The sequence below is a fragment of the Gopherus evgoodei genome, chromosome 3 (assembly GCF_007399415.2).
Source record: "Gopherus evgoodei ecotype Sinaloan lineage chromosome 3, rGopEvg1_v1.p, whole genome shotgun sequence".
Taxonomy (NCBI): Eukaryota; Metazoa; Chordata; order Testudines; family Testudinidae; genus Gopherus; species Gopherus evgoodei.
The window spans coordinates 168,471,925-168,496,344 of record NC_044324.1 but is presented as its reverse complement, the minus strand read 5'-3'; the positions used below and the strand labels follow the sequence as shown (position 1 = coordinate 168,496,344).

Sequence of the window (24,420 nt, the reverse complement as noted above, 5' to 3'; positions counted from 1 at the left end):
AACTACAATGCATTGGTCACCTCCCAGAAAACACCATCCTAGCCACCATGGATGTAGAGGCTCTTTACACAAACATCCCACACACAGATGGAATACAAGCTGTCAGGAACACTATCCCTGATGATGCCACAGCACAACTGGCTGCTGAGCTCTGTGCCTTTATACTTACACACAACTATTTCAAATTTGATGACAATATATATCTCCAGATCAGTGGCACTGCTATGGGCACCCGCATGGCCCCACAATATGCCAATATCTTTATGGCCGACCTGGAACAACGCTTCCACAGCTCTCGTCCACTCACGCCCCTTCTCTACCTACGCTACATTGATGACATCTTCATCATCTGGACCCATGGGAAGGAGACTCTGGAAAAATTCCACCACGATTTCAACAGCTTCCACCCCACCATCAACCTCAGCCTGGACCAATCTACACGGGAGGTCCACTTTCTTGACACCACGGTGCAAATAAGTGATGGTCACATTAACACCACCCTGTATCGAAAACCTACCAACCGCTATGCCTACCTTCATGCCTCCAGCTTCCATCCCGGACACATCACACGATCCATTGTCTACAGCCAAGCACTGAGGTACAACCGCATCTGCTCTAACCACTCAGACAGAGACTAACACCTACAAAATCTCCACCAAGCATTCTCAAAACTACAATTCCCGCACGAGGAAATAAGGAAACAGATCAACAGAGCCAGACGTGTACCCAGAAGCCTCCTACTGCAAGACAAACCCAAGAAAGAAACCAACAGGACTCCACTGGCCATCACATACAGCCACCAGCTAAAACCCCTCCAACGCATCATCAAGGATCTACAATCCATCCTGGACAATGATCCCACACTGTCACAGGCCTTGGGTGGCAGGCCAGTCCTTGCCCACAGACAACCTGCCAACCTGAAACATATTCTCACCAGTAACTGCACACCGCAACATAATAACTCTAGCTCAGGAACCAATCCATGCAACAAACCTCGATGCCAACTCTGCCCACATATCTACACCAGCGACACCATCACAGGACCTAACCAGATCAGCCACACCATCACTGGTTCATTCACCTGCACATCCACCAATGTAATATACACCATCATATGCCAGCAATGCCCCTCTGCTATGTACATCGGCCAAACTGGACAGTCTCTATGGAAAAGGATAAATGGACACAAATCAGACATTAGGAATGGCAATATACAAAAACCTGTAGGAGAGCACTTCAACCTCCCTGGCCACACTATAGCAGACCTTAAGGTGGCCATCCTGCAGCAAAAAAACTTCAGGACCAGACTTCAAAGAGAAACTGCTGAGTTTCAGTTCATCTGCAAATTTGACACCATCAGCTCAGGATTGAACAAAGACTGTGAATGGCTTGCCAACTACAGAACCAGTTTCTCCTCTCTTGGTTTTCACACCTCAACTGCTAGAACAGGGCCTCTTCCTCCCTGATTGAACTGACCTCGTTATCTCTAGCTTGCTTGCTAGCATATATATACCTGCCCCTGGAAATTTCCACTACATGCATCTGAGGAAGTGGGTATTCACCCACGAAAGCTCATGCTCCAAAACGTCTGTTAGTCTATAAGGTGCCACAGGATTCTTTGCTGCTTTTACAGATCCAGACTAACACGGCTACCCCTCTGATACTTTATAATACCTGTTGATGTGTAAAAAAATTAGGCGGTATAGACACATACTGGTGATGGGTATAGTTTTCCAGTATACCTTAAATGATTTAAGTCACTTAAGATGCTTTTGAAAGCTGAACTGATGGGCTTAAAGGCAGCAGACCACAATTTTTTCCATGGCTTTCAATATGAACTTCTCTTTCATGTGTCTTTGGAAGAGAAGCACTGATTAGGATGGAGTATACTTTAGAAATTATATTAATGTTACTTAAAATGTTTTGAATATCAATTGGGAACTTTAGCAATAAGAAGTTAATCTCAAAGGACTGCAGTTACTTCAGTATTAGTTTCACCATGCCACCTCTCAGGACTCCCCATCACCACCACAATCTTCTATTGTGGAATCATATATTAAAATAATAATAGTAATAAAAAAAAAAATCAAAGAACTCATTTTAAATGAAACCGTAAAGAAAATAGCCCAAAGCTATTTTTAGGAGTTAATTTGTAGTTGAATGATCAAAAGTAGGTACTAACGTTAAAGTTGTGACATTCAATTTCCTCTCTCCCACCCAGGATCTGTGCAACAGTCATCACTGAATAAATAGGTCATGTTACTGATGTTGCCATCATCCCATCTCCCCTACTCCTTTGTTCATCTTGGTACCCCTCCAGGTAATTAAGATGTGAACTTGGAGCAGGCCTCATGTCCTATCCATACTGAAAGGACACCTAGCATATTCTGGAGGGCTGAATAGGGAGAACAGACTGCCAAACTGTGCCTTAAATTACTAAATAAAGCGCACACAAATTGATTTGTAAGTCAGTCAAAGAGTGAAGAAGAAAAAAAAGGTTACCTCTGACAGCACAATGAGAGAACATATGGTAATCCTGCTGTCACCTGTATTTTCCTTCCATGGGCCAGCAAGGACACCCACTCTAGGCTCCTGGCTCCTCAGCCATCATCTCTCTTGGGTGGAGACCCATGTGTCTCTGCCTCTTGATGGGTTTTTCCAGGCTGCCCAACTCCCTGTCTACTACACTGTGTGTTACCCAGCAAGTCAGAATTGCGGCAATAAAAATATATCAACTCCCCAGGTTCCTTTTTTGGGCCCGTTAGGGTTTGCCTCCTCCCCAGGTTTGGTTTAGCCCATTTTCCCTTCTGGCAAGTTCTCCCTCTCCCTTCTGGGAGAGTCAGCTTTGCCCCCATCTCCCTTGATTTTTCCTCTCAGACCCTCTGCATATTGGTTAGCTCATTTCCCAGATTCGGTCATGTCTCTAGGATTCTTGTCTATTAATCATGATTTCAGGGAATGGGGAGAGGAGAATGGAGCGCCAGGATGCAAAGTTTATAAAACTGTTCAATACCTGTTAATTCATAGGCCTCACTGAGTTTGGTGACGCCCCCCCAGTCCCCAACCAGTTCCTCATTTCCTTACCTAACCCCTAATTTGAGCTGAACCCCCTTACCTAACCCCTAATTTAAGCTCATAATCTTTATAGTCCTCTTTGTCTGTAAGTGTGAAAATGGACAAGGCTGTCTGTCTCTAACAGTAGTGGAGTTCGATACCGTACCATTCCTCCTGCCCCATCTTATTCAATTCACACTGCAGTTCAAAAGCCTTCAGAAACACATCCATGTGAACCCCTTTCCTAAAGCAAGGAAGTAATATGGAGTCTATGCCACCCATGGAAAAGGTTCGTAGGAACTGGCTTCATCTATCAGACTACAGTCCTGCTAGTGCAGTTTTTTCATCTCAAGCTGATACTGATGATCCTTCTTCCCCCTCTCCTTGTGCTGGCTCTGGCTTTCCTGCTCTCCTTTTCTCACTTGAGCTGACACTGTTGCTCTAGCTCTGCAGCAGCTGAGTTTCCAAACTCACACTGTCCCTCTCCAGCTGTAGCCTCTCCTGCGCTAACTGTTGATCCACAATTCCCTGTTGCAATGATGTAGTTTATCTTCTTCTCTCCGCCTCTTCCCTGCTTCCCGCCAGGTAGCTGGCTCCAAGAGCTTCCCTGCTTGTGGACCCTCTGCCAGCAGGCTCCCATTCCCCATGAACCTGGACCATCATTCCTCCTCTGGTTCTTAGAATATAGCAAGTTGACTAGCTATGGTTTTGTCCGCTCCTCAGTTTTGAGCTGCTTTTCTTTGCATAGCTCAACCAGCCAAGTGGTTCATAATTCATTTGCCCTCTCTCTTTTTCTGCTATTCCTTCCCCAAAAAGTCTATCAAGACTTTTCTCTGTGGTCTTTCCTTCTAGGATACTTGCTTTCAAAGCTATTGGCACATATATAATTCACACTGTTCCAGAGCCACATACGCTGCCACCATAGTTCAGGGCAACTGCAGCTGTATTTCCCCACTATTGTCTAGCAAGGGCACCCATTCTAGGCTCTTGGCTCCTCAGCTGTCACCCTCTGCAGAGACCCATGTCTCCCTCCTGACTGAGGATTTTCCAGGTTGCAGAAGTTTTCTGCCTATACTGTGAGTTCCCCAGCAAATCAGATGCGTAAACACGCCTGCTTTGCCTTCTCTCCAGAAGCTATAAACAGCATAATTGCCCACAGTTAAGTTACCACACAGCTCCTTCTAAGCAAGCACATTTATTCCTCAGATGAAAGTATTTCAGGGAAAACATATTACAAACAAAACAAGAACCCTGAATAAAAGAGTCCCTGAAGCTTATAATACTTCTCAGGGTTTACATTAGTCGTGTCTCTCTCAGAGATGTAACATACAATCCCACAATAATACATGAACATTTTCATTTTTAATATAAACAAACTCCTAAGATACATGAAAGTTATTTAAAAAAGGTTTGCTTGGGATATTGCAGAAAATTGCCATATCTATCACACCAGACATAGAATTTTGTACCTGTCAATTTGTATTTCATAGCAAGTGGAAACATTGGTAAGAGAAACTTATGAGGCAAATACATTCTACTTAGATGAGAGACTAACATTCGATATGTGTACAGATAGACCAGTGGTTCCCAAACTGGGGTTCGTGAACCCCCGGGGGTTCACGAAATGTTACAGGGGGTTCTCAGGAAAAAAATCCCTAATGGCGGACAGAGCTGTCCCTAGAGACCCCGGGCAGCACGGGGCCAGCAGCCCAGAGCCCCTGGACTTCCAAGAGCTAAGCAGATCAAAGCAAGTCTATCTATCACACTGAGATTTAAATTTCAAGATTCCTTATAAGAAATGGAAAGGGAGGTGGATCTTTTTTGCTGTTTTTAAAATGAAATAGGCAGCTAGTGATGTTTTTAAAATTATTATGAAGAACAAGTTTAAGCTTTGTTGTAGCGTGTGTTGTTTGCCTGGACTGCTCAAGGCCTGAATGCTTGTGTAGGAGGAACTCTCTGAGTTGACTTCTTAAATACCTCCCTGCTGTTTCACATCTGACACTCCTTGATGAAACATAGAAATCTAGTCTTATAACAGACTTAATCAAAGTGACAGATTCTATGAAAGTGAGATCTTGGAAGAGAGTTGCAGTTTCCATAATGTAATAAAAATACTGTAATGACAAATAATAATAATAATAATAATAATAATAATAATAATAACAATAATAAACAGTGTGTAATAAGCATGTCATAAAAACAAACTGTGTATTTCCAAGATCACTGCTTTTATAATTTATACTCAGGTAAAGGAGAAAATCCCTGGAAATATTAATTTTTAGGAAGGGGTTCACGAGACTTGACATTTTCATGAAAGCGGTTCACAGGTTGTTAATGTTTGGGAACCACTGAGATAGACTGAGTTAACATGACCTAACACCTAAGCTGAGGAAAAATGGACACACACATCAAAATCCAATCACCCTGCCTCATTAAGGTGGCTAAGGGTTAGGAAAGAACACCTCCAAGATCAAATAAAACCACTGAGTAGAGATTTGACAAATAGGTCTTGGCAGAGGGGCATAAGGCCTTGTCTACACATGCAAACTGCATTGGTTTAACCCAAATCTGTCAATTTGCACATTTAGACAAGGCTTAAGACACAGAAAGAGTGAGTGGCTCAGGCTCCCTGATGAAAGAGGAAAGAGTGGACAGTAGTCTCTCGAAATGTAAGGCTTTTTCTTTTTTCACGGCAACTAAGCCAGGTGCCCGTACCCCACTGAGTTTTGCAAAGAATTCAGATGAGGTATGTTATGAAAAGTTCTCTTATCAATTTGATTTTCCTTCTATTAATAATAAAGCTTGTTTTATCAAGAGAATATGACTCAGACCTCTGCTTGGTTCATTTCCAACAAACTGCCCTAGAGGTAGACAACGGGAAGAAAAAAAAAAAGGTGTGTGGAATCTTACCTCCATTCAAAATAATGTCAAAATGTCATGAACAAGAAGGTGCATCCCAAGCATTGCTGCAGCCAGAGTGACATGTAAGGCAACCCTCAAGACGAAGAGAGTGCAAGTGACATTAACTTGGTAGTTCTTATTAATGACATTTCCTTTCTGTTGAAGCATTGTAGTTTAGATAATACAGGAAGCCCAAGTTATACAGTAAATATTTAAGAGGAAGGAGAGAAGCAATAAGTAGAATGTTCTATTTTTATGGAAATCAATGAACTGCAGTTTCAAAAGTAAAGCAAAACTGGAACTTAATTAATGTCTGGTATGTAAACATTTCAAATATTAAAATGTACAATTTAACTGAGGTTGTCTGCTACCCTTCACCTATCAGATAGCCAAAATGGTTCCCATTCTGTTGAGCCTTTCACCGTTTACAAGTAAAACAGACTAAACATTCCATGGAATTTTAATGACCTCTTTTCCAACCTAAAATGTAATAGGGAGTATCCATAATACTCAATTTAATGGGTATTAAGAACCGCAGTCTCAAAGTGTTGTATAAGAATTTCAGATGACAGAGCATTGAAAAAGTATACGCAGTATTGGTTTCTACGTGAAAATTCTGTTCTGGAAGCTATGAGCTATACCAAAATAGATTACATGAATTAATTACAAAATCTTCAAGTTCACATAGGAACAGAGTATTTCTGAGCCTCCTGCCTACAACTGTCACTGAAGTTAGTAAATGTTGGACAACATAATTAAACATACAGTATGCAGCAGTTTGACTCAAAAGCTGACTGGGGACTTGTCTACACTTGCAGCACTGCAGCAGCACCAGTGCAGCTGATCTGTTGTAGCTCTTAGTGAAGATGTTACCTATGGCGATGGGCAGGCTTCTCCTATTGGTGTAGATCAGTGGTTCTCAACCCAGAGTAAATGTATCCCTGGGGGTACACAGAAATCTTCCAGGTGTTACATCAACTCATTTAGATATTTGCCTAGTTTTACAATAGGCTACATAAAAAGCACTGGCGAAGTCAGTACAATCTAAAATTTCAGCTAGACAATGACTTGTTTATACTGCTCAATATACTATACACTGAAATGTAAGTACAATATTTATATTCCAATTGATTTATTTTATAATTATATGGTCAAATCAGAAAGTAAACAATAGTGTGCTGTGACACTTTTGTATTTTTATGTTTGATTTTGTAAGCAAGTAGTTTTTAAGTGAGGGAGTATGCAAGACAAATCAGACTCCTGAAAGGGGTACAGTAGTCTGGAAAGGTTGAGTGCCATTGGCATAGATACTCCACTTCCCCGAGAAGTGGGAGCTACATCAACAGGAGAGGCCCTCCCATCGACACATCTCTCTGTACACCAGGGGTTAGGTTGGTATAACTACATTGCTCAGGGGTGTGGCCCTGAGCCACATAGTTATAGCTGATTGTTTCAGTTTCTCTATAAAGAAAATCCTACAGAAACATGCCCTAAAAACAAAGATGCACATTGCATTTGAGTTTGTGTACTCAAATTCTACATGGGTACGTTCTCTGTCCGATAGAAACATACACTGACATTATTTGAGGCTTGCGGGTGTCTCCTGTCAGAGTTTGTTTGCTTCTGTGATGTCTTTCAGTGCGTACACTGTTATTTTTATCCAAGTATATTTTAAAACATTTATTGTATTAAAAGTGTGACTCACATAGGCAGAAATACATTGACCTAGGCTGTCTAAATAGGTAACTATAAAGGGAGGGAGTGTCTCTACTGGTTAGAATGCCTCATCTCTAATGCTTACAGTAAATAACCAGGAGGTGAGTTGAGATTACTTTTTCTACAAATTTCATACATCCTATTAGACTAAAAAAATGTATCTCCTCTGCCCTTACTCTTATACCCTTGTTTGTCTCATCCATCTGTTATATCTTGTATTTTAGATTATAAAATCACAGGGGTAGGAATGATCAGTTTCTCTATGTTTGTACAATGCCTAGCAAGAGGGGCCCAGCCTGGCGGAGGCTTTTAGGTGCTACTACAGTATAAATGTTAAATAATAAATAGCAGAATAAAGGTATTCTGACCAGAGTCCTATTCCCAGTTCTGCCACTTTTAGAAAGTAGTTCACCCACTATGTGCCTCAATTTATCATCTGTAAGATAGGAATAATTACCTCGAAAGGTGATTGTGGGATTTTGTAAAGCCCTGCACTCAAAGCTTGCCTATCCTAATGAAATCCACATATTTCACTGAATTTTGATGTGTTACTCTGGATAGCATTATATAGGGTGTGACAAGAAATTCATGGACTTTTAAAGAGGCTAGAGGAAGAATTTCACAGTAATCACTCAGGGCTCAGTTCACTTTGGGAGACATGGGCTTTTATGAGCCATTAAGATGGTTTTACTACTGAAAACCAAACACTGAAAAACGTACAAACTCAGAGCATCTTAGCATGCTGGTACTTTTCCCTACTAGCTTAATTTTGTAATCCATGATATACGTTTTTTTAAGTCACAGAAAAAGCCTTCAAAACATGAACCATATGTAACCATGAGGTAGCATATGCATAATCTGCAGATTACCTAAAACAATAGTTCCACAACCCCTATCCAGCAATGCACTTAAGCACAGGCTTCACCTTAAAACACTTGAGAAGCCCTATTCAAGTCAACAGAACTACTCACGTGCTTAAAATTATGCACGTTTTTATGTGCTTTACTTAAGTGGAACGTAAGAGTTGTGAACTGCTCCATTCATCTGAAGTAGGTGTTCAAGCTGAAGTTCAGTTATGACCATTTAAATGCAACTATTGTGCTACTGATCAGAGCAATCAGGATGGAAGGACAGCCATATCATCAAGATCTGATCAACCAGCTGTGAGTGCCATTTCATTTTGGCGTCACCAGCAGGTAGAATTAAGGACAGTACCACCGCCTTTTTCTCCTATCTGGCCTTGGCTGAAAACCCATGCCACTACTCTCAAGACTTCATATGCTCTCCAACTATCATTGGTCCCACATAACAAAACTGAATAACTGACCACTCTCCGTTATGTTTTCCTTTGAATTAAGCAGCTTCATTTATCCGTCTATTTTGGGAGGTTTCACAGTGTCCATCTCAGTCATATTTATGCACTGTTAACATTCTACTTAAGGACATGTTGTGAAACTATTCTTATTTTTACTATCTGAGAACTGTTAAAGACATTAATGCCATTTTCAAGTTATTACACATCAGGTTGTGCATTACCATTGCCCTTGAACACACACAATGCTCAGTGGAAAACCATGAAGAGAGGGAACAAATGTGGCACTGCAGTTACTCCTAAGAGAGTACAGCTTCTATTTCATATCATAACACTCCTGCAGAGATCTGGGCTACATCATGCCTCACTAGTCTGATTTATAAAATGGACTCATTAAAAATTCTTAGGGGCTGAGGGACAGGGGGCAAAGAGTTCAATTATAGCAAGAGAACATGTAAAAAGGTGGGTTATGCTGAGGCACTGGACATAAGCACTGGACATAAGATTCCTTTGAATTGTTGTAGAGCTCTGGAATTCAGAAAGAGTAACTACTTGTTCTTCTGTTATTTGTTGGGGGTTCTTTTCTGCAGTGTGTTTGCAACAGAATTTTGAACCATGGGGGTAGGGGTGGGGCAGGAGAAAGAGGAAATAGTCTGATGCATTTTGCCCAAACTCCAAAGTATTTCAAAGTGAAATGATGACCTCCCTAAAAAAAAGTTTTCTCCCCAGCCCCTATACATATAGTTTGCAATAAATTCTTTATGAAAAAGAAAACAATTACTATTATTCATATTTTTATATAGCATATTTCGTTCTAAAGTGCCTTATAAACTTTATGCATGGGGCATTACCCTCAACCAGTTAAAATGCAGCCATGTCTTATATTTATGTAAGACCTGCCCAAAAGATCTTAAAGCATTATACAATTTTTCCATAAGGAGAAGTCACTTCACCTACCACTGTCATGCAGATAACCTTTGGATGGAAAATGGTAGCAGTTTAACAATCCACAGCAATCATACAGTCAGGTACATGAAGAGTATTGTATCCATTTTTCTCTACTATATTGCTCACTATCAGAAGTAGCCACCAAACTCGTAATTTGGCCAGGACACATGTGCCAATGCCTCTATTCTTGCAAAGTATGCCATAGAATCAAGTGACCATGAGAGTACAGGAACTCTGTTTTATATCATCTAAAAGATGAAATATGGGGTTTCAATGAGTGGTGACATGTTAATAGTATAACAACTTCCTGAAAGTGATTTTTCCATATACTCACATAACGTTTCATTTAAATGTTATATCACACTGATAACTATGCATACTTTTTTTCTTGCTCAGAATTAATTGGCAAAGGTGTGTTGTCAAGTCTTCTATACTATCTTAAAAAGTGTACTTTAATGGTTCACATAAAAAGATAATCACTGGTAGACAGGGACAGATAATTACTTTAATAGCAAGCACTCCAGAATGTTTTTTTTATATTGCACAAGGTAGCAATCACTTTTAGTTTAGAATGCGAGACATCAGGTTTAGCGTTTTTAAATGACTGCTTTGTACAAAACGAGACACGATTCTATGGAATGAGTTTAACTTGTAATTGGAACAACTATATGGAGAAGTTAAACCAGTATAAGGCTGGGTGTGGATCTGAAATGCTATAGCTAACCCAGTATAACTGCCCATATAGACACACGTATTCTGGTACAAGAGTGCCTCTTCCAGTTTAGTTTGTGTATCTAAACTGGAAAAAAAGCTATTCTTACACCAGAATAAGAGTGACCACACAGGCATTATACTCGTATAGTTATAGAGATCAGACTATATCAGTGTAATTATACCTATATAACATCTCGTGTAGACAAGCCCTCAGTTCTGATAGAAAAGCAAGATTGTTCTGGAAAAATTATGGCATAGGGATGTTCTGATTGGTGGAGCTAAGTGTGAAGAGACTGAGGGTACTAGTAATTCAGTAAGAAACAAGATACACGCAGAAAACTGCAGATTTGTAGAATAAATATTAAACCATTTTAAAAACAATTGTTACTACTAAACACATAGGGCCAGACTGCAAGCCTGCACTAGAGAGCAGTTAACTCACAGGTGTAGTCCCACTGAAATCAAAGAGATTATTTCTGTGAACAACTGCTCATGAGCATAAGCATGGAGTCCACAAGCTGATCCATCAAGGTTCAGACCATTAAAGGGTCTGGTTGCTCTTCACAACGTTTAGATAAAGAGACTTCAACTTTTCCCCAAGATATGGAGCACATCCATCCACACCCACTGGCCCCAATGAGCAATCCAACTGCTCTGAAATGGCCAAAGCTGACAGAAGTGTGCCAGCCAGAAAAAACTGAACATTAGATTTAATCCGATGAGATTTAAGTAACATCCCTATAGGAAGAAGAGCATTTGCCCACCAATCCACTGGGACCTCTCCAAGAGAATCATAGAATATCAGGGTTGGAAGGGACCTCAAGAGGTCATTTAATCCAACCCCCTTCTCAGAGCAGGACCAATTCCCCAGATAGATTTTTGCCCCAGATCCCTAAATGGCCCTCTCAAGGACTGAACTCACAACCCTGGGTTTAGCAGGCCAATGCTCAAACTACTGAGCTATCCCTTCCCTGCAGTGACACAAGACAAACACACCATAAAGTCAATGGCATTGATGGAGGCTGATAGTTTTAATGGTATCAGTATGGATGTTGGTCTATTGCCTTGCAGTCTTTCAACTAATGAGATCAAAAATGAATGTTTAAAAAAAATGGAGAATAATCAGATGCTGAAGATGGAATTTCAACACTTCTTCAATAACCTACCTAGAAAGGGAACCAGAGAGATGTAAGTATATGTGCACATTAGCAAAGGAAAACTGCTACTACAGAAATAGCTTAATTCTTTTTGAATTTCTATTCTTTGCAGTGAAAACAGTATGCATAGGAACTCTGATAATAGGTGAAACGTCTGACCACCATGAATTTCTTACTTGGTGGTCTTCGTGCCATTTGTCTAAGTTCAGGCTATGGTCTTTGTATTATTAATGCAGATGGCATATGCACTACCATTTTCTTTTCCTTAACTGGTTTAATGTATGGTCTCTCAGAGACTTACTTAATCCTTCAAGGCAGCCATGCCCTTAGTCAACGTTAACAGCATGGATGTGAAGAGGCTATTGTTGTCTCAGTGTTCAACCAATTCCCTATTAACCACAAAACAGAAAAACAAAGAGGAAACTCTTTCCTCATTCTTTAAAATCTATTTTTCATACAAAGGACTGACACGGTGTCATAAACAGATAGTTAAGGGTTAATGTCCCTTTTACCTATAAAGGGTTAACTAGCAGTAAACCTGGAACATCTGACCAGAGGACCAATCAGGAGACAAGATACTTTCAAATCTCGGTGGAGGGAAGCCTTTGTTTGTGCTTCTTGGGGTTTTGTTTTTTTTCTGTGTTTTCTCTCTGGGTTCTGAGAGGGGCCAGACATGTAAGCAGATTCCTCCAATCTTTATGAGAAAATCTCTTCTGTTCAAATTAGTAAGTACCAGTTAGAAAGGCGGTTTAGTCTTTTTTGTTTGTTTTCTTTATTTGCAAATGTGTATTTTGCTGGAAGGATTGTATTTGTGCTGGGGGGAGGACTCTCCCTAGTGTCTATAAGCTGAAAGACCCTATAACATTTTCCAACTTGATTTTACAGAGACAATTTTTACTTTTTCTTTCTTTTATTAAAAGCTTTTCTTTTTAAAAGACCTGATTGATTTTTCCCCCTTGTTAAGGCTCAAGGGAATTGAGTCTAAACTCACCAGGGAGTGGCGGGGGAAAAGAAGAAGGGGGAAGGCAAATATCCCTTTGTTTTAGATTCATGGAGCTTGAATCTGTCTCTCTCTCCAGGACAGCCCAGGGAAGGAAAGCCTGGGAGAGGACACAGTGGGGGAAGGGTTTATTTTCCCTTGTGTTAAGATTCAAGGAATTTGGATCTTGTTTCACCAGTGAGTTGGTGAAGCCTCTCCAGATGACCCAGGGAGGGAAAGTCTAAGAGAGGGAAAGAGGGGGGGGGATAGTCATTTCCTCCTTGTTTTAAGATCCAGGGGGTCTGGGTCTTGGGGTCTCCTGGGAAGGTTTTGGGGGGACCAGAGTGTACCAGGCACTGCAAGTCCTGGTTGGTGGCAGCCCTATCAGATCTAAGCTAGTAATTAAGCTTAGAGGAATTCATGATGGTACCCCATCTTTTGGACGCTAAAGTTCAGAGTGGGGGTTCATACCATGACACAAGGATTAGAAATGAAGTCGCCTGGAAGCATAGTAGGGAAAAAAGTCTTTCATGACTGTAGAGGAGGCAACAACAGCTCTGAAAGCCAGGAATGAAATCCTGACCCTAATGAAGTCAAAGGGAGTATTGCTATTAACTTCAGTGGGACCAGAATTTCAACCCATGGATCTAAGCTAAAGGAGGGGAATTCTCTCCAGGAACTTATGATTTGGAAAGCTATTCCTTCCATGGAAGAAAAAACCTACAGCAGGGTGTTGATGAATGGATGGATTTTTTTTCTACCTTCCTTCCTTGCTCTACATGCAAATTTATTAATTTAAACAAGAGGATGTCATGAGAAGTTGTCCAAGGATAGTCAGTCAATTCATTATCCTTTGGGAGCATGGATCAGATTAAGACAATTTCTAGAACCGCCTAAAATCTGATTACGGTACCTTCAGGCACTATAAATGCCAATCTGCCAGCCACATCTATAAACTCACTGGGGATATGGGGGAAATGGGAGAAAAATTAGCAACACACTTTAGATACTGATAAATCAACCAAATATTTTCAGATCTGGCTTCAAAATAAAATCCAATCAGAACATGTGGCTGGAGTAGAATTTAGAGCAAAGCTCTTAAAGTACATACTCATTGGTAAAAGACCAGTTTAGCTAAATCCTCATGACTCTCTGCTACCAAAAGCAACTACTATGGTTATGTCTACACTATCACTTATGAATGTTCCACCACCTGAGCGACATAAATTACACCAGCATAAGTGTTACTGTGCACAGTACTATGTGGGCAGGAGAGCTTCTGCCCACAAAGCGCTACTGCTGCGGGTTAGGGGTGGATTAATTATGTTGACGGGAGAAGCGCTCTCCCACCGGCAAAGAGCGGCTACACTAGAGAGCTTACAGTAGTGCAGCTGCATTGGTACAGCTGTGCCACTGTAAGCTCTCTAGTGTAGACACAGCCTCAGGGCTTGGCTACATATGCGAGTCAGAGCGCATAAAAGGAGCCCCAGGCATCCTAGCGCACTGTCCGTCAACACTGGCAAGGCATGTACAGCGCTCTGACTCCAGGGCTAGACCGCTCCTGGTACTCCACCTTGGCAAGAAGATTAACACTTGGTGCGCATTGGCTCAAACGCCCGGACATCAGTGTGAACGAGCTGTTGCATTACTACGCTCTGATCACCCTCCAGAAATGTCCCATAATCCCCTCAAGTCAAGTGGCCACTCTTGTCATTGTTTTGGAATCACTGCAGGCATGCCGATACGCCCTTTGAAAGCTCCGTTTCTGACAGCTGGCATTCTTACCTGCTCGGAGAATAATCAGCCATTACTGTGGAATGCTGTGAGAGAGAGAGAGAGGCGGGGGGGGATCTGTTGCTGTCTGAACTTACAAGACAGCATGCTGACATGCTCTCAGCCCCCCAAAAACCCACTCTCCCCCCCACATACACACAACACACTCCCTGTCACACTCCACCCCACCCCCTCATTTGAAAAGCATGTTGCAGCCACTTGCATGCTGGGATAGCTACCACAATGCACTGCTCTCTGTGGCCATTGCAAGAGCTGCTAATGTGGCCACGCCAGTACGCTTGCAGCTGTCAGTGTGGACAGACTGCAGCGCTTTTCCTACTGTGCTGTACGAAGGCTGGTTTAACTCAAAGCGCTCTACATCTGGAAGTATAGCCATGCCCTAAGACATACTTAAAGAACGGGAAAGTGTTAAGGAAAATTTTTGTATAAAAAGAGCTATAATATAATCAACATTTCAATTCAATATTGATTAGCAACTTACTATAAGACTTCCTAAATTAATTATATTTAAAAGGTGGTTATTTTTACAGAAGATTCAACAAATATTATTGTCTTCTAATTCAGTATAAATTAGTTCAGTAGAGTAGACATGTTAACACTTGATTTAGATAAATCAAAAGCTTGCCTTTTACAAAAAAGAGAGCTATAAAATATTTGTATCACTCTAGGAACAACTATATCCAATATTCTGAGGCAATTTCTCCCTGTAACACCAAGCAGAGAAAAGTAATGTAATAAGCACTTATCTACCACTTTTTGTCCATAGGTCTGAAAGCATTTTAGAAAAGGAGGTAAGCATTGTTACGCCCACCAGTGGAGAAAACTCAAGAACAGATAGGCTAAGTGACTTACCCATGGCTGTACAATCTTGTCAGACTTTAAAAAACAGCCTCTCCTATTCAAAGCATCATACATCCAAATGGCACTGAAAGTTTTAATAGAAGTTGACCAAAAACTCATCTGAAGTAGGAAATATTGGTTAAACCCTGAGTGAAGTCATATATAGTACCAATCTGAAATATAGTGATGTTTATGAGTGTAAATATGACATAACTGGAACATGTTTTATGCTAGATATGCCATGTAACACATCTTTGCAAAGGTTATGTTCTAATAAATGTATTCATCCTATTTGTATGCATGTATCATTTTTATTTCTAAAGTTATGAGTGTTGGCAGGGGCGGCAGGTTTGTAGAAATTTTGGTGGTGCCTAGAACCTGCCTCCCCCCCCCCCCAACTCTGCTCCCCACCTGCCTAAGGCTCTGGGAGGGAGTTTGGGTGGGGGGAGGAGGTCTGGGGTGCAGGCTCTGGGATGAAGTTTGGGTGCTGGGTGCAGGCTCCTGGCTGCAGCAGGGGTTGGGGATGCAAGAGAGGGTAAGAGGTGCAGGCTCTGGGAGGGAGTTTGGGGATGGGAGGAGGTGTAGGCTCTGGGAGTGGCTGGGGGGGGGGGGGCGGCACTTACCTGAGGCTCCTAGGCAGGGCGGGCCCAGAGTCTCCATGTGCTGCATCCCCCGGCACTGCCCCCGCAGATTATTGGCCACAGGGGTGCTTGGGGTGGGACACAGACCCATCCTGCCCAGGGGCTGCAGGGAGGGGCCAGCAGCCACATGGAGCAAGCAGGCAGGAAGCTGCTCAGCACCGCTGCGCTGCCGGTGATTAGTGGGGGCCCCGGGCTGTTTTAAATGGCCCGGGGGATGCGCAGGGTGAGGGCGCCTGGGGTGGAAGGCGGTACTGAGGGAGAGACCTGGCCTCACACAGTGTTGGAGCTGGTGCTGAGGCACCAAGGTCCCATAGAACTCGCTGCCGATGAGTGTTGGCTCAATGGTTGTATTTAAAGTGTTTGCTGTAGGAAGCACATAAGGCAGATTTGGTCAACTTAGTGTGAAGGGATTATTCAAGTAATTGGGAGTATTTAGCTGACAATGGACCTTGAGAGACGCCAAACTACATCTGAGCTTTCCTGGGAACGTTCAAACTAACATGTAAACAATGGCGTTGGCCTGTAAAGAACTGAGTCATGCATGGACAAGTGACTTGTCCATGTGACTTCAAAACTTCATCTTATAGCTGTGATTCTGCACAGGAGAACACAATGGGTTTCTATCCACAAAAGAAAGACTATATAAAGCCCCAGGAAACCCTTCCATTTTGTCTTCAGCTGGCTCAGAAGATAGCCTCTCCGCCCCAAAGAGATGCCTGAAAGACACTGGAACAAAGGACAGTAACTACGGAGGTGTGAGGGATTGCTGGATCCAGACTAGGAGGAAGTCTAGTCTGTAAAAGAAGCTTATTGGAACATCTCCGAGAGTGAGATTTGCCTGCATTTAGCTTCCTACTGTATTAGGCTTAGACTTGCATGCTTTTATTTTATTTTGCTTGGTAACTTACTTTGTTTCTGTCTGTTATTACTTGGAACGACTTAAATCCTACTTTTTATATTTAATAAAATCACTTTTTACTTATTAATTAACCCAGAGCAAGCATTAATACCTGGGGGAACAAACAGCTGTGCATATCTCTCTATCAGTGTTATAGAGGGTGATCAATTTGAGTTTAGCCCATGTAAGCTTTATACAAAGTAAAACGGATTTATTTGCAGTTTGGATCCCATTGGGAAGTGGGTATCTGGGTGTTGGAGACAGGAACACTTCTTAAGCTGTTTTCAGTTAAGTGTGCAGCTTTTGGGGGACGTGATTAAGACCTGGGTCTGTGTTTGTAGCAGGCTAGCGAGTCTGCATAACCAGGCAGCGTACTGAAGTCCTGAGTTGCCAGGGAAAACGGGCTTACAGTTACTCTCAGCACATCAGGCGGCAGTTTCAAGAGGATTTCTGTGACCCAACCTGTCACACTGATATACTAGATTATCTGTTAACACCAACTGTTCACAAGAATCCATAGTCACTTGGTACTTTTTTTTTTTTACTATTAACTAAGGAACTATTTCCTTAATACATACAAATTCCTACCTGATTACATCCAAGAGGAGAGAACAATTAATTTACCTGTGAGATCAGTTCCTTCAGGAAAGATGAGGAGTTGCAGTGGTTCACGAATGTCACAGAAATAATCCAACATATTTTCAAAGTGGTTCTTGTCATCTTCCCACTTCCTCTGAATGAAAATAAAGGCAGCAACCTGCATTGCCCAACCTAGAGTAAATTTAACAATATATATATAAATATTTAGTAACATTTCATTGTATGTTTTTCATTTGCTTGCATCCATGAGGTTAAACTTATATGCCCCAACTACTGAAGAAAAATTTTGCCTGCAACTATATGGAATTTCATAAGAAAACCCATCTCGTATTGTAACAGCATCATATTGCACATGCTAAATAGGGGCCATACTTGACGGGGTGGAGTTTCAAGAAGCATTTTGGTGCTGCTGGAAAGGGTGTTCATTACCCATATGGTAAAACTCTTCCCTTTATTAAAACCAAGCTCCAGAGCAGAGTTAGGGGACACTATGTGGTATTAAAGACCTCAATTCACTATTCACAGTGGTGACACTAGTCTTGGTGTCTAAACAATTACTAATTCTGGTAACCATTTCTGTCAACCTATATTTCCACTGCAAATTCAATAGGATATTGTATTCTTCACTTTCTGTCTGAAGTTGTTATGCAAAGTTGCTATAACATTCTTAAACCAGCGGTGATTGCTATTCAGTGGTCAGCAAAGTACATGTCACTTTCAGTTTGTAAAGTGCTTTGGAATAATAGGCACTATATAAATGTAAGCAGTTATGATGGCACAATTCAAGTTTTAAAGTTTCAGTGTATAATATTTTGTTTAAAACTTTTTTTCAATTAAAAAGTATGTACAACTGGATTTCAAATATTTGTAAATACGTCATACTGAAAATATTTATGACATTATAAGCAATTTTTGCTACAAGGTTTCTGATGCATTTAACTTAAAATAAATTATTCCATCACTAATAGGTCATAATATAAAGCAGTACTCCCTTTGCAATATTTTATAGCATAATTTGATGTATAGCTTTCCTTATGCACATGCAAGTCCCAATACAGTTGTGAAGATTTATGACTAACATCAAGAAGATATATTAAACAAATGGAACTGACATAACCATACATAATCTGCAAGTTAGGTGTCACATGCAATTCTCTTTCAAACCACTTGTGCCTCTTTTTGGAACGATTTACTACACAACAATATGTGCTTCATATTGAATGTACTATTGTCTAATGGTTTAGACAACTGAACCAGGAATCAGTCTCCTGGATTACATGCCCAGCTCCACCCTCTGACCTTAGGCAAGTCACTTGAATGTTTACAAGTGTAAAAGGAGTAGTATTTGCTGGTATGTGCAAATATTTGGATGTTCCCCAGCACCTCTCAAGCACAAATTCAAAAAATACATTCATCCTCTTTTATACAGTTTTGCAGTGGGTTCCTACATTTGACAGTCTCCCTTTGTCACCCACACAGACTATTGGTTAGTCTACACCTAAAACACTTAGACTGACCTAGCTAACTCGCTCAGAGGTATGAAAAATTCACATGCCTGGGAGATGTAATCACACTGACCTAAGGCCTTGTGTAGACACCATTAGGATGACAGAAGAATTAGTCACGGCCTCACGGAGGGGTGGATTTAATATAGTGACAGAAGAACCTCTTCCGTGGCTGTAGTAAATATCTACAGAACAGAGCGACAGTAGCAGTGCTGCTGCTGCGCCACTGTAGCGCTTCAGTGCAGACACTGCCTATGCCGATGGGAGGGGTTCTTCAATTGTCATAGGTAATCCACCTCCCCAAGAGGTAGTAGATAAGTTGATGGAAGAATCTTAACTACACCACTCGGGGGGGTGGATTTTTCACACTTCTGAGCAATGTAGTTAAGATGACCTAATTTTTTTCCACGTAGACCAGGCCTCAGTCTACACGACAGAGTCTATGATGGCACAGCTATGTTGGCATAGCCTCCGAGCGTAGCAACAAATGCTGACAGGAGGAGCTTCCCAGCCAGTGTAGGAACTCCACCTCCCTGAACGATGTTAGCTATGTTGACAGAAGCACTCTTATGTCAGCATATCTGCTTCTACGCTGGGGTTTTTGGTGGCATAACTATATCTGTTAGGGGCCTGGGTCTTTTCATACCACGACACTGCTATACCAGTACAAATTTTAACTGCAGACAGAGCCTAAATGTCTATCCTATCCTTTCAGTGACATGGCTCAGGATATAGAGGAGAAACTGCTTTCAAAAGGAAGCAGTCAGCTTTCCACATTCAATGTGAACAACATATTACAATCAGTGCAAATTGTGTCAAAACAATTGCAGTTAAGAACAGAGACCTGGTCATATGGATATAGTGTTTAGAAGGATCATTTTGGGATAATTAGAAGGACAAATCAAAACAAAATTTTCTTTTAATAAACTCCATCACATGACCATGCTCAAATTAAGCTGTAGTTTTATTTACAATTTCTTCTTAGAACTGGCCTTTATTATAGTGTAAGAATGTACCATAAATATTTTAAATGAACTATTCAGAGCTTAGTTTCTAAACAGTCCTTCTAAACAGTCATCTGAACTCCATAATCTGTATACAAGAGTACACTGCAGCTACAAGGATGTACATGATCAAACGGGGAAAATAATGAACACTTTCTTTTTAAAGCCTCTGGTATATGATATTATACATCAAAGAAACTGATGCCAAATCTGGACATTCAGTATGCAGTAGAGGGAAAGGCTAATTGGTATTGTGCCTCAAAATGCTGTCCAAAATTACTTGCATTATTATACTTTTTTGTCACTGGCCAACACAGTGACCAACATCGACTTTTTGATACAACGTGACAACAAAAGAGGAGGAGGAGTACTATAGGGTAAGAAGTTGCAAGTTGTGTCTTGCCTGTTACAGGTCCATCCTACTAAGAAAGAGAGAGTTTCAAATTTCTTCCAAGTTCTAGAAACCAACAGCACATGAACAAACCCAACAGAAGCAAAACTGGGAATTTACGTAAAACGAATACCCTTTGCAGAACTTTGAGGAAGTAACAAGCAGGTGGGACAAGGTGGAAAGAGGCACCTTAATGAAAGAAAAATGTTGCTATTTTGCTTCTGGTGGTTTTCACTCTTGCGTAATTATTTCAGCCAATACACTTCATACATTTAATGTCCTGCAACTGCCACTGATACAAAATTACAATTCATGAAATTATTATATTGGTTGGTACCATATAGAGTCTTGAAACTAGCTTGTCTGGTCGGAGTTATTTAAAACAAGATTTCTCACAGCTACAGAGTCTGAGGAAAACAAGAGGCAAAGAAAGTGCCCACTTGGAGACCTGCTGGTAGTGTGCTGACAACAGCTCACTAGGAGAGACTTATCTCTAGTCCCACCTACCGCTGGAAAGAGAAAGGAGAAAACTTGCCACTAGACCTTCCCCGCCACTTCCTCCAAGCAGCTTAGGCCCTGGAAGTTATGTGGATGGTACTAACTGTGCCTGAAACTCAAAACATCCTGCAGATCTGGGAGGGTTTTAGATCTCTGCCTGGACTTTAAAAGTATATTTTACAGGAGAGACAGGAAACTAACACTAAGGTTACAGTAAAAAAAAAAAGCAAGGGGAAAATGTGTAATCTTGGTTTTCCTGTCTCTGTCACATGAAGGCAAGCAAGCCCATATTGCACCATTGGGAGAACACATATATAATGTTGGTTTCAGAGTAGCAGCTGTGTTAGTCTATATCTGCAGAAAGAACAGGAGTACTTGTTGCACTTTAAAGACTAACAAATTTATTTCAGCATGAGCTTTCGTGGGCTGCAGCCCACTTCATCGGATGCATAGAATGGAACGTGATATATGCCATCGTGTCCCAGCAACGCCCCTCTGCCATGTATATTAGCCAAACCGGACATCTCTACGCAAAAGAATAAAAGGACACAAATCTGACATCACGAATCATAACATTCAAAAACCAGTGGGAGAACACTTCAACCTCTCTAACCACTCAGTGACAGACTTGAAGGTGACAATTTTGCAACAAAAAAACTTCAAAAACAGACTCCAAAGAGAGACTGCAGAACTTGAATTAATATGCAAATTAGATAAAATTAACTTAGGTTTAAACAGAGACTGGGAATGGTTGGGTCATTACACTAACTGAATCTATTTCCCTATGTTAAGTTCTCCTCGCACCTTCTATGGGTCATCTCAGGGCTTGTCTACATCAGAAAGTTGCAGCGCTGGTGAGGGAGTTACAGCGCTGCAACTTTGAAGGTGTACACATCTGCAGGGCACCACCAGCGCTGCAACTCCCTGTTTGCAGCGCTGGCCGTACTCCCGTTTTGTCTCGGGTGTAGAGGATCCAGCGCTGGTGATCCAGCGCTGGTAATCCAATGTAGACAGTTACCAGCGCTTTTCTTGACCTCCGTGGAAGGAGGAAGCCTCTGGTAATCAAGCTGGTTTCCTTTCCCGGTTTGCTCTCTCGGTCCCGGAGCCACCCAGCAAACCGCAGGGAAGGAGACCTGCTTGCTCGGGGTTCCGGGACCGAGAGAGCAAACCGGGAAAGGAGACCAGCTTCGCCACGGTTTGCTCTCTCGGTCCCGGAGCCAGCCAGCAAACCGCAGGGAAGGAGACCTGCTTGCTCGGGGTTCCGGGACCGAGAGAGCAAACCGGGAACGCCGCGGTTTGCTCTCGCGTTCCCGGAGCCAGCCAGCAAACCGCAGGGAAGGAGACCTGCTTGCTCGGGGTTCCGGGACCGAGAGAGCAAACCGCGGCGCGGTTTGCTGGCTGGCTCCGGGAACGCGAGAGCAAACCGCGGCGTTCCCGGTTTGCTCTCTCGGTCCCGGAACCCCGAGCAAGCAGGTCTCCTTCCCTGCGGTTTGCTGGCTGGCTCCGGGAACGCGAGAGCAAACCGCGGCGTTCCCGGTTTGCTCTCTCGGTCCCGGAACCCCGAGCAAGCAGGTCTCCTTCCCTGCGGTTTGCTGGCTGGCTCCGGGAACGCGAGAGCAAACCGCGGCGTTCCCGGTTTGCTCTCTCGGTCCCGGAACCCCGAGCAAGCAGGTCTCCTTCCCTGCGGTTTGCTGGCTGGCTCCGGGAACGCGAGAGCAAACCGCGGCGTTCCCGGTTTGCTCTCTCGGTCCCGGAACCCCGAGCAAGCAGGTCTCCTTCCCTGCGGTTTGCTGGCTGGCTCCGGGAACGCGAGAGCAAACCGCGGCGTTCCCGGTTTGCTCTCTCGGTCCCGGAACCCCGAGCAAGCAGGTCTCCTTCCCTGCGGTTTGCTGGCTGGCTCCGGGAACGCGAGAGCAAACCGCGGCGTTCCCGGTTTGCTCTCTCGGTCCCGGAACCCCGAGCAAGCAGGTCTCCTTCCCTGCGGTTTGCTGGGTGGCTCCGGGACCGAGAGAGCAAACCGCGGGGAAGCTGGTTTCCTTTCCCGGTTTGCTCTCTCGTCCCGGAACCCCCCTTGAAGCCGCCCAACAGCGCTGCAGTGTGGCCACATCTAACACCACTTGCAGCGCTGGTTGCTGTAAGTGTGGCCACTCTGCAGCGCTGGCCCTATACAGCTGTACTAATACAGCTGTAACAACCAGCGCTGCAAAATTTTAGATGTAGACATGGCCTCAGTTATCACTTCAAAGGGTTTTTTTTTCTCCTGCTGATGATAGCTCATCTCAATTGATTAGACTCTTCCTGTTGGTATGCATACTTCCACCTTTTCATGTTCTCTGTATGTATAAATATCTCCTGTCTGTGTGTTCCACTCTATGCATCCGAAGAAGTGGGCTGTAGCCCACAAAAGCTTATGCTGAAATAAATTTGTTAGTCTCTAAGGTGCCACAAGTACTCCTGTTCTTTATACATAATGTAGTTTGGGGTGAAATAGGATGGGCAGACCTATGGGAGGAATTCAGTAATGTGCAAACTGATAACTGCTGCTTATACGTGGTGTTTAAAAATAAACAAGTAGCAAGCACCTTCTCTTCTGCAGCGTGAGGTGAGACATGCTGCTCAGCCACTTGTAAAGCTCAGCTCAACATATTGTCTAATAGGTAGTAATTACATTTTTCTTGTCTGGACTATGTTTTTGGTTGTCTGGGACTCCTGGCCATCAGGAATTTTGCTAGTCTGAAAGAAATCAATGTTTATTTTTACTGGAAAGCAAAAGCTTGCCCTTGGGTTTGTAAGTTCACGGGAAAGATAATTGGGAAAATATGGAACACAAACAAACAAGGAAGTTAGTCCAAACCAAACAATGCAATTCCATTTCTTTGCCAAAACAAACACTATGCCTGTAATACCTGACATTTCTGATAACTAATGTTAACTCACAAATGTACTCAAAAGCATTCACCAACATAGCAAGCTTGAGCGAGAGTTATATAATCTATGTGGTTAGCATGAAAGAAACATGCAGCAGCTGGCCACAATGACCTTTTCAATCAGCTTTTTGTGACTCAAAAGACAGAAACTGGTTTCGATTCCAGGGTAATTCTGATTAAATACATTTAATCTTTGTTTTTTGCTAGAGTAAGTAGCATGCATATACTCAGTCTATTTTTCACACCTATCTTGGTTTTATTGTGGCTTGACTACATACTGTAGTTCATCACATGATCATATATATGCAAGTAAGAGGAAATGCTACTATCGAATTGGAGAAATGTATTACATATACAAAGTGTACTTTTGCTCTGGGAACCTGGGGCGAAGATAAAACAACTTTAGCATACATAACTCTCCAGTAGTCACACAATATTATTACAATAAAAATTCTATAGTTACAGCTGAGGAAACATTTTAATTTCAAAGCCCTCTTTCCCCCAAAAAAACATTATTTTCAAAGAGGTGAAGTAGGATAGG

The 24,420-nt window shown here is 42.2% G+C and overlaps 1 protein-coding gene across 6 annotated transcripts in view; it reads right to left on the bottom strand.

The window, feature by feature from the left end:
* Positions 1-24,420, bottom strand: part of LCLAT1 (lysocardiolipin acyltransferase 1) — a 220,861-nt gene that overhangs the window by 77,627 nt on the left and 118,814 nt on the right. For all 6 annotated transcript variants that reach the window (XM_030557358.1, XM_030557357.1, XM_030557360.1 and 3 more), the window contains one exon: positions 17,579-17,725. In XM_030557358.1, the coding sequence (XP_030413218.1) occupies positions 17,579-17,725 (147 nt within the window). The remainder of the gene's footprint in view (positions 1-17,578; positions 17,726-24,420) is intronic.